The sequence below is a fragment of the Mastigoproctus giganteus genome, chromosome 10 (genome assembly GCF_048544385.1).
Source record: "Mastigoproctus giganteus isolate SK-2022 chromosome 10, ASM4854438v1, whole genome shotgun sequence".
Classification (NCBI taxonomy): Eukaryota; Metazoa; Arthropoda; class Arachnida; order Uropygi; family Thelyphonidae; genus Mastigoproctus; species Mastigoproctus giganteus.
The window spans coordinates 12,840,553-12,857,425 of record NC_143584.1 but is presented as its reverse complement, the minus strand read 5'-3'; the positions used below and the strand labels follow the sequence as shown (position 1 = coordinate 12,857,425).

The following is a 16,873-nucleotide window of genomic DNA, read 5'->3' as shown; positions in this document are numbered from 1 at the left end:
CTGGTGTATCACCCTAATAACCTCGGAGTTATTAAACAACAAAAAAAATTGACAGAGGCATACTAGGAGTGTTTTGGTGCAATAACAAGGCTTGGATCACAAGATATGTTTTCAGTGAATGGCACTTGTATGTTTTCTGTCCTTTAGTGAAGAAAAATAAACTTCTGTCCTTGAGAAAAATAAACTTCCTGTTAAGGCACTGCTCTTGCTGGATAATGTACCAGGTGATGATCCAGACCCTGCCCAATCTCTGCAGGCAGAGTTTGACTTTGTTTGAGTCAAATTTCTGCCATCCAACATCACACCTCCTCTTCAGTCAGTGAACCCTCAAGTAATTGCAAACTTCAAGAAAATCTATACCAAGAAAACACCTCCAAGATTTTTTGGAGGTCAGAGTTCAACATCCTGGACTGTGTGAGGCCAATCATAAGTTCTTGAAATGATTTTTCCACCAGGTGATTAAATTCAGCCTAAATAAGCATATGGCCTCTAATCATCCATAACTTTGATGGATTTGAAGATGGTGGTTTCACAAATGAAATTGTCACCCTTGGTGAATCATTGGGTCTGGAGGTTGGCAAAAAACATGTGGATGACCTTATTGGCACTAAACAGGGTGACCTAACAACAGAGGAGCTATATGAGTTGGAGAAAATTATGGAGTGTGACACTAGAAAGGAAGATGAAGACATCCAAAAAAGTGCCAGCTGAAAAGTTGGACCTTTTTGTATTTAAGAGAAATTAAAAAAAAAAAAAAAAAAAAACCCCGATGTTGAAAACACTGAACTCCTGATGTGTAAAATGGAAAACGAAGTTATTTCTTACTTCAGGAAGCTGCAAAAAAAGGTTGTCAAAAACAGTCCATAAGACAATTTTTGACAGTTTTTGACAAAAACAGTCCAGTAGCAGCAAAAGACACCTCACACCTGATCCACCTACCCCACCACCACGATTTCATCAGCCCTGCACTTCAAGTTTAAGGTAAATGCTAATTTATTGGGTTTTTTTTAATATATTTTATAACTATTTATTAAATAATCTTTATAAAACACTCATTTTTAATGTAAAATTACTGTTTCTTCTTAGAATGTTCCTGCTGTATTTCTGCGTAGTCAGTTAGAATACTTAAGAGGCAATCTGCGAAAAGCACTTAAGGTACTAAATACAGCTTTTGCAAATGGTGTTCCTCGAAACTTTAAAGAAACAGGAGATAATTTACCTGCAATGTATTACAACAATGTTGGAAGTATTCATTTCTACATGAACAAACCACATCTTGGTTGTTTTTACTTCCAGAAAGCATTTGAGGAGTATAAAAATGGCATTAATAGTGTTTCAGGCGAGGAGGGAAGTAAGTATAACAATGCCTTCATTTTATTTTATTTAGTTTAACTATTTTATATTTTTAATTTATCCCAGTACAGTTTAAGTTAATTTATTGGAGTACATTGATAACTAGTGATTAATGTACTCCTCTTGTCATACCCAGATATAAAGCCTTTATTTTATTTTATTTATTTATTTATTTTTTTTTTCCCCACTTTGTTCATCTGATTTACTGTGTGTGTGTACATGTGCGCGCACGAAGCATTATATACAAGGGAAAAAATCAAACCGATTATGAATGCACTGGGTAGAATACTCTTTCTGTATTGTGGGTGGGTCTGAACTGAAGTAGGATTATTATCTCAAAAAAATTATAAAAAAATAAAATGATTTATTATCCAAATCACTGCTAATTTGTAAATTTTATGTCAATTCCCTTTTATGTCATTAACTTAGTATTTATAATCCATTCTCAGTTTGCACAATTTCATGTCTTTAAAGTTCATTTCTACAGTCTTCTGCATGTTGTGCATCTGTATAATTTCAATGAGGTTATTTTATTTAGAATTTGTGTTTATTCCCCCCCCCCCACACACACACACTATTTGTGGTTTCTTTTTTCTGCATTTCTTCAAGGCACTTTTTGCAAGTGCTTGATTGTGTCAACTTGGTTAAATTAATGTTTCTCTAATTTCAAATTTTTAAATAGTTGGTTTATTCAGCTGACTTATGATTACAGTAATACCCCGAAGTTACGCGATAGGTGGGTCCGACGAAAATCGCGTAAGTCGAATTCGCGTAAGTCGGGGTAAAACTTTGCATATAAATACATATAAATTTTGCTTAATTGGGACCAAGGACTAACAAAAACACTAGTTTAGAAGAAAAATATTAATAAAATTGCAGTTCTTTATACATATTAATACAAAATATGTATTAAAAAAAACAAATGACTTACGTTAAAAAGTTATTTCGATGTCGATGGCTTCATAAAATCTAACAAATTCGTCTGACGACACAGCGCGTTCTTTTTTTCACGCAGAATTTCTTCGTAGCAAGTTAATTTTTTTATTCCTTGCTTTGTAGCTATAACGCGTTCTTCGTTGGAGTCTAAAATATTATGTTTTCTAAAATTTTTAAGCCCTTTACAATTGAGCCCTTTTCAATTTTCAACCTGTCAAGTTTGCAATTGTCATGTGCTTTTCGCCGTTGCTTCATTTAGGCCTGTAGCGCGTGCAATATCACATGGTCTTTCATTTCGCTCAAAGCGTTTCACAATTTCATATTTTTTCTCTATCGACAGAGGCAGACTGGCCATAAGCCTTACCGGGGAAACCCCGGTGGGCCAGTGTGATTTTGGCCATAAACCATAGTGTGAGGCCACTATAAATTTTCCCGGGTAAGAATTTTTGACCTAGTCCGCCTCTGTTTATCGATAATTGCTTTTCTTTTTCTCTCAGAATCTGCAGTCTTCACCAGGACGCTTCCTTTTCACACCTTTTAATTAAGTATTTTACTCATTTTTAGGGAATAAAGCACAATTACAAAACGAGGAGGCACGCTTGATACGCATAAACAAAGCTGCGCGCATGTAGCAACTGAATAAACAACACCATAAAGGCAGAGATACACTATTAACACCTCACATTTCTAGGGGTTACTACCATAAAACAATAAAAATCCAGTTGTGTTTCTGCTAGTGAAATCTGTTATAAACTGGTAGTAAACTCGATCTAATTGCATTTGCGATTATACCGATAGCTGGAATTGTGTTGGTTTTTACGTTATTATGGTGAAATGTGTTTCCCCTTCACTGATATAAAAAACATAAAAGCAGCAAAGTTGAATTTTGTTCATCTTTCGCTCTCAATCTCCGCCGTCGCACCGTATATCGATAACATATGAAAAACGACCTTGAAGATAGTGGGCGGCAGCTTTGCCAAACGAAAAAATCAAGAACCGCGTAACTCCGAGTTCGCGTAAGTCGGGGTATTACTGTATATCAAAATGCTAATTCTCTGGAACAACCAGCCTCTATCAATTATTGAGGATACATTAGTCGTGCTATTTGAAGGCAAGGCTTGGCCTTTGTATTTTGAGACAGACCTGGACATTGAAATCACAAATGTTCCTTTTTAAAAAAATTTTAAACACTTCAACCAAATATCTGTCTGTCTGCTGAAAATCTGCAAAATAACCTTTGGCTAAAATAACACAAAAGATGAAAGTTCACAGATAAACAACTTTTCTTGTGAATTGCAGTACAGTAGGATCTTAATTATTTCTGAGTTTCTGTTAACTAAATACTTAACTAATCTAAAACAAAGAAAAAAGTGGTACAGTAAAAACTTTAAAATTCCTTACACACGTTGTGTAGCCAAAGAAGTGTCAACCAGTCCTAAAACTGGAAGATAGGAACTGTGACATTCAAATACCAAGCTTAATTATGTATCTTCATAGAGCTGTAATTGACAGCAACCATCTTAACCTTTTGGAAAACTTTTCTGGGAAGTGTAACAACCTGAATACTTCTCATTTAATATAATAGCACAGTATGCCTTAGATGCTGATACTCTATATAAATAACAACAGCATAATATCGAAAAGTAAGCCTGTCAGCCACTGCATTTAGAACTTTTTTTTTTTTTTTTTTTTTAAGTGAACTTCCCCGTCTCACTGCACTATAAAGTACCCAGAAACTTCTGGGTACTTTGTAGTGCAGTGCATGGTACGTATAATGCACATTTTTTTATACATACTGTTGTACTGTGTTTTGTTTAATAAAAATTTGAAGTACTCCGCACATACTGTTTTTTTACTGTATGTAATAAATACTATACAGTAATAATCATCAAGGTCCCACTATGCTTGAACAACAACGATATTCGGTGTTTTCTTCCCTCCTTACTTTTACTCTAGCAAAAAAAAAAAAATCACAATGGTAAATTTATGCAGCATAATTTTGGAAGCATGAAGGAATTATATTAAATACATAAACTTCTGTATCTGTACAGCAGCCATTTGGGGTTTTTTTTTTTTTACTTGGACAAAACACAAATAATGACATGAACAAAGACAAAATTACAATCCTCTTCCCTTCCATTAAATGAAAGAAACATGCAGACTTTAATAGAGTAATTATTTCACATTGCAGAAGGAATGTGAAAACAGGGAAGTGTAAAGTGGGCTAATTTTTAGGTGTATTTGCATATATACACATAAGAACCTGTTGTCTCCATCATGTCCATTCACATGTAACAACTACTCCAGTGGGTGAATTTTAGTGAAATTTTATAGTTAGCTCTTTTAGACAGATTTGTTCAAGCCATCCAAAATTTCAATAAAATTGAGCAACTGTTATTTATTTTTTCCATATAGTTTATATGGAGAAAAAAAGCAATTCAAAGATTAAACATGGTTTTGATGCAGTATTGTTAGCTTTAGACAGTATGCGAACATTTTACATGTATTGTTATTTAAGTGGTGTTGTTTGTGAAGATAGATATGGGGAAGGAGGGAAGAGTGTTCTATAAAGCTTACAAGTTAGTGCAAATGCATCAGATCTGCCTGCGGCTAACTACTAAATAGTTATAACATTGGCATCATTGTGTATATCTCATATTGTGAATACCTTCAGAACGAGTTGCACTACCTCAAATAAGTAATTCTTCGCCACTGGCACACCCAGGGTCCTGAGCTGGATATCATCATTCTTCTCTTTCTTGGTGATTTTTCTACTTCTTCTCTCTCAGGGTAATTCGGGAATTTTTTTTGGCTGGTGCAGCATTAAGCCTCAGGCTTCCTTGCACCATATGGCTAATAATAATAATAATAGGAGAAGACTGTTGTTACTTAATCTCAGCGGATGCCACCACCCAGACGGCGCCATTTCGGAGCCGATTGGCTCCTCTTCGATGGGTGGGCAGGCACCCTGGTGTTGCAAAGTATAACTCCGCTATATGAGAGATGCCTAATGGCGTGTAGTAATTTGAATTATGTCACATTTTAGGGCTAAAGCCTCAAGTTGCGTGGTGAGTTAAAATGCTTACAAGTTAGTGCATAATGATAACAATAGTCTTCTCCTGTGGTGAAGAGTTACTTATTCGAGGTAGTAAAACATGATGGCAACTCGTGAAGGTATTCACAATATGAGATATATATAATGATGCCAACCTTATAACTATTTAGTAGTTATCTGCAAGCAGATCTGATGCAGTTAACTTGTAAGCATGTTAACCCACTATGCAACTTGAGACTTTTACCCTAAAATGCGACGTAATTCAAATTACTACACACCGTTAGGCATCTCTCATATTGTGCAGTTATACTTCACAACTGCCTTGCCATCACTGCAAAACCAGAGTGCCTGCCCACCGAAGAGGAGCTAGTCGGCTCTGAAACGGTGCCATCTCTGTGGTGGCATCTGCAGAGAATAAGTAACAATAGTCTTCTCCTATGGTGAAGAATTACTTATTCGAGGTAGTGCAACATCATGGCAACTCGTTGCGAAGGTATTCACAATATGAGAGATATACATAATGATGCCAATCTTATAACTATTTAGTAGTTAGCTGTGAACAGATCTGATGCATTTGCACTAACTTGTAAGCATGTTAACTCACTATGCAACTTGAGGCTTTTGCCCTAAAATGCAATGTGTTCTATAAAGTTATAATCTGAATAATTAAATGATAAGTATATTTACTATTCACTTCTGTTAATTACAGAAAAAAATCAATTAATTGGAGGGGGTTGAAAGCACCAAAAATGTAGCATGCTGCGTACATTATCTAACTTGTTTCTTTTTAAACTAATTGAATATTACTGTTACATAAATAACATCATATCATGATAAGCATCAAAACTATTGAGCTTACGACAAGTGGAATTTTTTTTTTTTTTTTTTTTTCCTTTTCTTTTCCTCCTCTTAGTCAGTTCCTTAGTTCTGCCCAAAAATGTACATTCCTTTTTATAAATTTCAGCCTAGGAAATTCTGATTTCATTGTTGCATGATGATAACTTGTTCATGTTTGACTTGAATTTCTTCAAATTGTACAGTATAATTTTCAGGAAATACATGTGAAGGAAGGTTCTTCTAAAGAATAGTTAATTTGGTGGATTCAGAAGTCAAAACTGTGAATGATATTGACAAATTGAAGCATGTGTTCAGACTGGCTTGGAAGCAACCGGTGGATTAATGATTTTTCTATTTATATCTTCATAGATATTAAGTTTTGGGTAAAAACTTAATGTCAGTATGATAGAGAATGGAGAGAGTTTGTAAAAGTGAAGATCTTCCAATTTTGATATTAGAAAAGATCAGTCATTAATTAACCTAATTACCCTCCTTTGAACAGAATAAGAGTTTGGAAAAGATTTTGGGAGCATCGTTCCCAAAAATAAAAATAAATAAAATTATTTAAATTTCTTAAATGAAATATGCAGATTAAGGTTTCAAAAGTTGAGGGTCTCCATATATGAGATAAGGCATCAAAGAATGCCAAAATGTGATGATTGGGGGAAAGGGTTTGTTTTTTTTTTTAAGAGTAGTGAAAAGTGAAACCATTTGTTTATAAAACTTATAATATTCTAAGAGGTGGAGTATAGCTTCATTATGCTGAGTTCTGTATTCACCTTCACATATGGTACCATTGGCTAATGAAAAAGTTAAAAACTATAATTTAAATTTTTACAAGATTAAATAGCTTTTCTGATGTCCTTTGTTCAAAGGACATCAAAAAAGTTATTTAAATAAAAACAGAATTATGTACAGGAATCCATCGATTAGCGTGGTTTATATTTAGCTACCAATTTTTGATTAACGCAGTATTTTAGCTTTGCCTAAAGAAACTGAAGCTGGTGATGCTACGAAAGTCAGTACTAAGTTACGAATGTAACTACACTGCTAAAGTATGCATAACGTTAGAGAACATTATAGAAACACATCACTCCTTTTCTTAGTGAGTGTGCAGCTCTGTTCACGAAAGGGAGTTACTGTTTATTTCATGTTGCGTCGTACCTTCATCAAGAAGCGTTATCGAGAAATAAACAAAAATGAATGCAAGATACAATGTGGGAAGCTAGTTTGTTTATCTACCATAAGAAAATAAAAAGAAATGGATTATTTCAAATGTGTATTATTACAACAATTGAAATATTTTCTAGCATTATGCACTCTGAAGGAAAACACCGGCTGCACCGCATTTATTACACACATGCAGATCAGTTGCTTTCAGTTGTTCTTGCGTTGCGTGTTAACGTGCAGACTCCCGTGTATCTCCTGCCATTAATTACTGTGCATACTAATTAATTACATTGATTTCTGTTGAATTTTTTATATATTACGTAATTGTTAACTATGGATAAAAGGAAAAGTGTATCTGATAGTGCCTCTGGTAAAAAGAAAAGAAAAGTGATAATGTTAGATGAAAAAATTGAAGTCATAAAAAGATTTGAAGATGGTGAGAGTAAAATACAAATTTCTTGACATCTTGGAATGCCTGAATCAACAGTTCGGACAATTTTAAGTAAAGCCAGTGCATATAAGGAAAAGGGTAAGCTTGCTTCATCGTCAGCATGCACACAGACCACAAGAAATAGAAGTGTTACCATGATTGAGATGGAACGTCTTTTAGCCATTTGGATAGAAGACTGCAATAAAAAAAGAATTCCAATCTGCACAATGACCATAAAAACAAAAGCTTTGAGTATTTTTGCAATGTTAAAGGAAAAATCAATAATAGAAAACTTGGGTAGAGCGGTAACTGAAGAAAATGTTCAAGCAAGTTCTTAAAACAAAAAAGTGATTGAAGCAGAAACAGAAGAAAATTTCACTGCCAGTAAAGGCTGGTTTGAACGTTTTAAGAAAAGAACAGGACTGCATAATGTTGCATTGACTGGAGAACCGGCAAATGCAGATAAAGATGCAGCCATGAAATATCTCGAAATTTTAAAGGAAATTGTTGATGACGGCGGCTACACAGATCAACAAATATTTAATATTGATGAAATGCCTTTTTTGGAAACGAATTCCGAAAAAAACCTTTCTAGCAAAAAAAGAAAAGGCTCAACCAGGCTATAAAGTTTCCAAAGATAGAATAACACTTTTATTGGGAGGCAATGCAGAAGGCGATTTGAAATTAAAGCCCATGGTTATCTATAGAAATGAAACTCCCAGATCTTTTGGTAAAGGTTTTAATAAAGCAAGCCTACCTGTTGTTTGGCACTCTAATAGAAAAGCTTGGGTCACAAAAGATTTATTTGAAAAGTGGTTCACTAGCTATTTTTGTCCAAAAGTTAAGGCCTACTGTAAAGAAAATAATCTTGCATTCAAAATTTTATTAATTTTAGACAATGTCCCGGGCCACCGACCAGCACTTTCTGATTTCTGTGAAAATGTGAAAGTTATTTTTTTACCTCCAAATACAACAAGTCTTTTACAGCCTATGGGTCAAGGCATAATCGCTACTTTTGAGGCCTGTTATTTACGCAGAACATTTTGACAAGCAATTGAAGCAACGACTGGAAATGGTGCAGTTTTGTTAAATTGAATTTCTCCAAAATTCAACTAACGAAAAAACAACATCAGGAAAGCAATAGACAATATTCATGAGTCATGGTCTGAAGTAACATCCAGCAATATGAGAGCAGTTTGGAAGCATATTTTGCCACATTGCGCAAATGATTTCTGTAGTTTCACTAATATCAACACTGTTATTGATGAAATAGCAAATATTGGGAGAGATCTAGGCTGTGATGAAATCAACAACAGTGATGTTTGCGAATTGCTGGAATCACATTCAGAACAATTAAATGATTCTGACCTTAATATCGATAAACAATGAGCATATGACGAGGTGGAAATTTGCGAGGAACAAAATGTTCAAGAAAAGAAGTGGGCATTAAAAGAACTTGAAGAAATATTTCGCGCAGCTGAAAATTTGAAACAACTAATCATGGATGCAGACCCAGATATCGAGCGCAGTATACAAATTCGAAAGAACATTGAAAAAGATGTGTATCCATACAAGCGAATTTATGATGAAAGGAAGAAAGAAAAGTCTGCACAAACCAGCCTTTTAAATATTTTACAAAGAAATGAAGTGAGTTATATATTGTAATTTTTTAATTTCAAACTTTTGATTACTGTACTGCAAATATTTATAGTTATCCTTTGCTTTTATACTGCTGTACATTAAATTTCCATAAAAAAATATATTTTTAAAAATATTGATTGGTATATTTGTAGGTCTTGGAACGAATTAGGCTATTTTGTATTGATCATTAACTTCGATTAGCGCGATTTCGCATAGTGCGCCATTTTTGCAGAACCAATTAATCGCGCTAATCGAGGGATTCCTGTATTGACTAAGGTAAACTGTAAGATGGACTTAATGAATTTGAAGCATAGGGTAGTGATTACATTTAATACAAAAAAAGAGGTATGCCTAATATGATTCATGAGAAAACTTCAACATATTTGTGTAATGTTTTAAATGAGAGGTGAATAGTTCTATACAGAATTCTGATTTTAATAGGAGTCTGGTTTCCTCTGTTTTCTTTATCTACATTAAGAAAATAAACATATATGGTGTAATATTCTATTTTTATTTGCAGGTGGATTTTCCATGCGTCCCATATATACTATGGATATAACTGCCCGCTACCAATTATTATACAACTTAGGGTTGCAATGTCTACATGCAGGCCAGCCTTTACAAGCTTTTGACTGTCTTGTTGAAGCTGCACAAGTATACCACACAAATCCACGATTATGGTTGCGACTTGCAGAATGCTGCATTCAAGCCCATAAACCGGTAATTTTATTTTTTTATGTATATATAATTAAAGTTTTGTCGTCATCATCATCAGCCAATTTTAAATCCACTGCAGGATGAAGGCCTCTCCAGCAACTTTCCAGTTCCTTCTGTTTTGTGCAATGGCCATCCATTTACTACCCACAAACTCATGAATTTTATCTGTCCATCTCCGTTGTTGTCTTCCAGGTTTTCTCTTAGCTCCTCTTGGGTACCATTCTGTTATTTTCTTAGTCCATCTGTCATCATGTCTTCGAGCTATGTGTCCTGCCCAAGACCATTTTAGTTCTTTAGTTTTGATAAGAATGTCCTTTACTTGAGTTTGCTGCCTAATCCATGTGTTTCTCTTCTTATTTAACAGTCTAATTCCCAATATAATTTGTTCCATTCTTTGCTGTGTAGTTCTCAGCTTCTCTTCCATCCTTTTGGTGAGTGCCCAAGTTTCACTTCCATAAGTCATGGTGGGGAGTATACATTGGTTTATTTTACTTTTCAGACAAATTGGGATATTGCTCCTCAGTATGTGATTATATTTCCTGAATGCTAACCATCCAAAATTTATTCACTTGACTTCCAGCCATTTATCATTGTTACAGCTAATGACATGTCCCAGATAAGTATATGACTCCACCTTTTCAATTACTGCTCCTTCAATCATTATATCCCTTTCTGTGGCATACTTGTTCATCATTACTTTTGTTTTAGCCATATTCATCTTTAGTCCAAACTCCTTACTAATTCTGCATAACTGATTCAGATTTTCCTCTAATTCTTTGGGATCGTGGCTTATGACCACAATGTCATCTGCAAATCGTAAACGGTTTAGGTACTCTCCATTCTCATTGACTCCTTTCTGCAACCAGTCTAATCTTCTGAAAGCTTCCTCAAAGGCAGCAGTAAACAACTTCGGAGATATTATGTCTCCTTGTTGAACTCCTCAATTTTAAATTTGTTACTGTCTTTGTCTAGTCTAATAAAGGAGGTAGCATTCTCATATATTTTCTTCAAAATCATAATATATTGGGTATCTAGGCCTTGTCTTTCCAGTGTCCGAAGCTTTGCCTTATGCTGTATGGAGTCAAATGCCTTTTCATAATCCACAAATGCCAGGAATAATGGTGTTTTATATTCATTTGCTTTCTCCATTAGCTGTGACATTACGTTGAAGGTGATCCATAGTTGAGAATCCTGTCCTAAAGCCAGCTTGCTCTTTCGGTTGATTCTCATCAAGTATTCTTTCTAATCTGTTAGTAATGACCCTTGTGAACAACTGTGATTGCATTATTCCACTCCTTAGGCGTCACACCTTTTCTAATGCATTTTGTGAAGAGTCTTGCCAGTTTTTGCCATGTCTCTTCCTCCAAATTTTAACAACTCTACAATAACTTCATCTTCCCCTGGGGCTTTCTGATTCTTCATTTTTTTCCACACATGTTCTATCTCATCAGGAAGAATATCAGGTATGTTATATGTGTTACTAATTTCTGATCCATCTTCCCCACTGCTGGCATCATTCCCTCGCTCCTTGTATAATTCTCTCTAGTAGTCTTCTGCTATTTATAAGTACACCATCGCTATTCTTCAGTTCCAGTATCATTTTTAGTATCTTTCTATATTACTGCTCATGGCTGCTGATTTAAATCTTTTGTTTTCCTTTAATACTTATTCTGCTTTTCTTGTGTTAAATTTTCTTATGTCCTCTCATAGTTTCTTTCTCATGGCTTTGCATAAATCAGTATACTCAATTTTTTCCTTGTCGGTGTTTTTCTTGCTGTTCATTTGTCGTCTTCGGTTCATCATGGCAAGTGTTTCTTGACTAATTTTTTCTTCTTTGGATTTCTTTTTATCTATAGGTTTTTTGGTCTTTATCACTTTCGGAAAGTTGTAATATTCCTCGTCAGTATCTTGGTCCTGAGCAGTGTGCAGAAGCTCAAACTTGTTCTTAAGTTCCAGTGCATACTGCTTTTTTTTTTTTTTTTTTTTTTTTAACATTAAATTCCTTAAGTTTAAAAAAAAAGCTACTAAAAGAAGAATTCAATAATTATTGCTATTTGGTGATAATTTCATTTTTAAAAATGAAAATGATATAGTGTAGTGCACGAAATGTGGACACTACTTAAATGTTTCCTAAGAAACTTGTTTAATCATTAATTATTACCAATGTGAATTTGACTCCAACTCTGAGAAAACATTCTTGTTTTACCTCATGTTCAATTATCCTTTGATTTGATGAACAAGTTCCTGGAAGTCTGTGCCAATGTGTGTAATGATAAAATTAACAAAGTAGTGTCATTGCATCATAATTATTCAAGCATATGAATAATTATGTCTGAAGTCCATAAGCATAGCAGGATTCTTGCAGAACAATTTTCAAGCAACCTCACAAGAAAAGGTTATGTGGATGTCTGGACTTGGAGGTGGGGGGGGGGGGCAGTAGCCAAAAGTTGTGACGATCAAGATATGACATTATGAAAGGGTCAGAAACAATGCAAAAAATCCAACACAACATTAGATGTATGTGCATGGCTCTACTTTGCATAAACCACTCTGTTCATGGAAAGCAAATTTGCATCGTGCCTGCAGAAAATTATTCAGAACCATGACTTGACAAGGCTACCTTTCTCATAAAACTGGGAGTGCGGGGGTCTATAAGCATCATCTAAAAACTACTGCACGTTGTGTAAGTTCATTTCTCCCATCAGCAGATTAAAGTCCAATCTGCTTGGGAAAGTTAAATTTTATGCAGCACTAATCTTGTATATGGGTGAATTTTTAAATCCATTTGAAGCATTTTTGTTGAACAGAATGCTGAGACATTCAGAAGTCTTCAGCGTTTTCTGGATAATGAATTCTGGCCACACAAGATCCTGCTAAACAATGCATGCTGGCAAGGTGATGCCAGCATGCATGCTGGCAAGGTGATGCTGCCAGTTTTCTTGGATCGGCTTGATGTTATACTAACAGATTACCTTCAAAAGGGCTGTAGTATTGGCAAAGTATTATTCTAACCTCCTCATCAAGCCATGTGCTGCTATAAAGGAAAAAATGCTGAGAAAGCTTGTCAAAAGGTGCGTGTGCCTGCTTCACAATAATGCCTCTGCACATTCCTTGCATGCTTCAGTGAAGTGTGCCCACAAATGTGGGTTTTAAATATTGCCACATCCTGCTTATTCCCTCCAAACTTGCACCCTCAGATTTTTTTCTCATTCCTGCTCTGAAGTCCTTTGTTCATAGAGAAAACACTTTGTTGCTGATGATGAGGTGATTTTTGCTGCTTAGTCATGGTTTGAAGGGCAGCCAGGGGATTTCTACAAAAACTGGCCTGTGAAAGTGTATTGAGAGGTAGCAAAAAAAAGTGTCATTTTGTGTGCTGACTGTTGAAAAAGTGTAATACGTGGTGTTTGTTTCAGCCTTCTATTACAACCACTTCTGGGCGAATATAAATCTTATTTGACACCCCCATATATATATTAATTATTTTACTTGCGTGTGTTTTTTTTTTTTTTTTTTTTTTGCCACCGGCTACTCAAATATTGAATGCTGAATCCAGAAGAAGAAATTGTGGATATTAATATTTGATGAGGGAATGAGCACAAAATAGATTTATTATTAATAATACACATCTGCAAATTGTTTTGTAATATTAAAAAAAAGTGTTTTACTTAAGGATTTTTAAATTTTGGCAAGCCTAGTGAATGTGTCCAGCATTGTTTTTTGGTTAAGCGACAGTAATAATAATCCATTTCCTGGCATACAAATTTAATTTTTTACCCTTAAATAGTATGAGTAATTTTCAGAAATTATGTATTTCCAGTCACTTAAATTTTTTCTATTGATGTAATTAATAGAATCTAACAGTTATACCCAGGTTACACTAAAGCATACATTACAATTCTTGTTAAAATGCACTTTTTGTGCCTTGTTTCCAATTTAAATTGGCTGGTATATGGATATAATTAGCAACCTGTTAAGATACTTTTTTATGCAGTTGGATTTAGTTGTCCCTTTTTTTTTTTTTTTTTAGGACAATTCTCTTGACTTCCAGATGAATTCAAGAAGGAGAGACATCATACAAGGTATTGTGGGAAGTGGATCAAATCGCAAAATATTATTGACGCCACATCTTTCTAACGACAATAAAATGAGGTATGGTTTATATGTACAGTCTGTTCTGTGACTATTATTTAAATAAGCTGTACTAAATCAACTAAAATTTTAAATAAATAGGTTTATTAAAATTCATGTTAAACTTCTCTCTCTCTCTACAAGAAATAATTACAAAATAAGCTTAGCTAACTAAACAATCCTGCACAATTATGACAATATTTTGGACCCACTTTGGGATTCCTTTTCAAGTATAAAGAGAAAGAAAAGATAATTAATTAGTCTAATGAGATTGTATTTGTATAAGTCAAAAAAACGTTTTGATAATTTTATATTATACCTGTCTAGTTATTGATGAATATTAATAAAGTATAAAGTAAGGTCAGGTAACTTTATACCTTATTTTGTGAAAATTTAATAGTACATTAGCCCATTTCTTACAAAAGACTTTAGCTCAGGTTTAATTCAGAATTATATAAATGTTTTTAAAGATTGCAGAAAACTTTTTTTTTTTTAATGTATTTACTTAAACAGTTTGATTAGAATGTGTCTTGTGTTCTCTTAGACTTGAAAATGAATCCCAGCTGGTTCAAAATGTCATAACTGTTGGATTTTGATGTTTTGGGCAGTGGTGTTGGGTTAATTGGACCTCTTTTGTAATTGTTACTTAAAACCAATGAATGAAAGATTTTACTTGATAATTATTGTGAATAGGAGTGTCTAATTTTAACTTCATAGTGAATTCTCACATGTGTCTTTTGCAAAACAGATTCAAGATTTATATAGGGCCAAATGAGTTTTCCAGTGCTTCTTTCAGATTTGCTGGGTTTTTTTTTTTTTTTTTTATTTAAACAAACTTTTTATTCACCTTTAAAAGTTTTACCCGTGATGCCAAAATGTTGTGAAATTTGATACAACGGATTTCTAAGAACTTTTATCATATGCTTTTTCAGAATCAGATTTAAATAAGTGTTACTTACCCATGACTTTTCTATAATTATCCAATTATATTAAAGGAGGCAGCAAAGGAAGTAAGCAAACCCTTAGCCATAATTATGAGAGCTTCCTTGGATTCAGGGGAGGTACCCATGGACTGGAGATGTGCAAATGTGACCCCAATCCACAAAGGAGGATCAAGGGGAGACAGGTAATTACAGACCTGTTAGTTTAACTTCTATTCTAGGGAAATTAATGGAGGAACTGGTTAAAGAAGCATTGCAGCAGGATCATCTAGACAAGACTTCAGTTATAGCTCGGACACAGAATGGGTTTGTTAAGGGGAAGTCTTGTCTTACCAATTTGATTGGATACTATGATGTAGTCACAAAGGATGCAAAGAATAATTTTGATATCATATATTTGGATCCTAGAAAGGCTTTTGATACTGTTGCACATGGAAGACTGCTGCACAAATTGGAGCAGTGTGGCATTGGAGGCAAATTGCTGCTATGAATAAAGGAATGGTTGAGTGGGAGAAGAATGAGAGTAGTAATCAGTGGACACTGCTCTTCGTGGATTAATGTTATTGGTGGAGACTCCAGGGCGCATTGTTGTTTTCTGTATTCATCAATGATATTGATGATGGTATATCAGGCTAAATGTCCAAGTTTATAGACGATACAAAGGTCGGCAGGGTTGTTAATGACACTAATGGCAGTATGCTGCTGCAACAGGATCTAGAAAAGTTGAGCAGATGGGCTGAGAGGTGGCAACTGAAGTTTAGCATTGACAAATGTAAAGTACTGCATATGGGAAGCAACTGTGTGGTACTACACTGACACTGATAGAGGGTGAAAAGGACCTGGGGTAATTGTGCAGGCAGATATGAAGTTTTCTGAGCAGTGCAGATGGTCTGCAAGAGTAGCTCATGGTGTCTTGTTAATGATATACAGGAATTTTTCTAGCAGGGATAAGAAGGTGATTATCCCCTTGTATAAGGCAATGGTCAGGCCACACCTTGAGTACTGTATACAGGTCTGGAGGCCTCATTTTAAGAAGGATGTATAGCTGTTGGAACAAGTATGTAGAAGGGCAACAAGATTAGTGAATGGAACAAAGGGTTGCTCTTATGAAGAAAGGCTTAAATTTTGCAAATTACAGTGTCTGGAGACTAGGCACCTGCAAGGTGATCTGATTGAGGTGTATAAAGCCTTGAATGGTTTGAGCATGCTCAGTGCTGATGGGATTCTTCCCCTTGCTCAGAATAATTGCGCGAGAGGGCATAAATTCAAATTGAGGAAAGACAGTTGTAGGATAGATGTACGGAAGTTTGCCTTTAGCCAACAGGTGGTTGATTGCTGGAACAGACTTTCATCTGTTGTTGTGGAAGTTGATAGCTTAAACAGATTCGGGCAAGGCAGAACTGGACAAACATTTGGAACGAGTGGATGGGTAAAATGAGAAGGGTCTGTTTTTTTTTTTTTTTTTGTTTTTTTTTTTGGCTGATGCCGTATAAGCTTGCTTTCTTGCATCATATGCATCTACTAATGCTAATAATATGTTGAGTACACTAATAAACAATATTTTAACACCCCTTTCCCCTTCTGTTAGATACCTGCATAGATTATCTCATACTACAGACTTTTCTTCTGTGGAAACTTAGTCAGCATGCTACATGTTGCCATCTG

The 16,873-nt window shown here is 34.8% G+C and overlaps 1 protein-coding gene across 2 annotated transcripts in view; it reads left to right on the top strand.

Annotated features, from left to right (window-relative positions):
• Positions 1–16,873, top strand: part of Not10 (CCR4-NOT transcription complex subunit 10) — a 92,660-nt gene that overhangs the window by 39,892 nt on the left and 35,895 nt on the right. For both annotated transcript variants that reach the window (XM_090382242.1, XM_090382240.1), the window contains exons 7-9: positions 1,087–1,351; positions 9,943–10,142; positions 14,167–14,288. In XM_090382242.1, the coding sequence (XP_090238368.1) occupies positions 1,087–1,351; positions 9,943–10,142; positions 14,167–14,288 (587 nt within the window). The remainder of the gene's footprint in view (positions 1–1,086; positions 1,352–9,942; positions 10,143–14,166; positions 14,289–16,873) is intronic.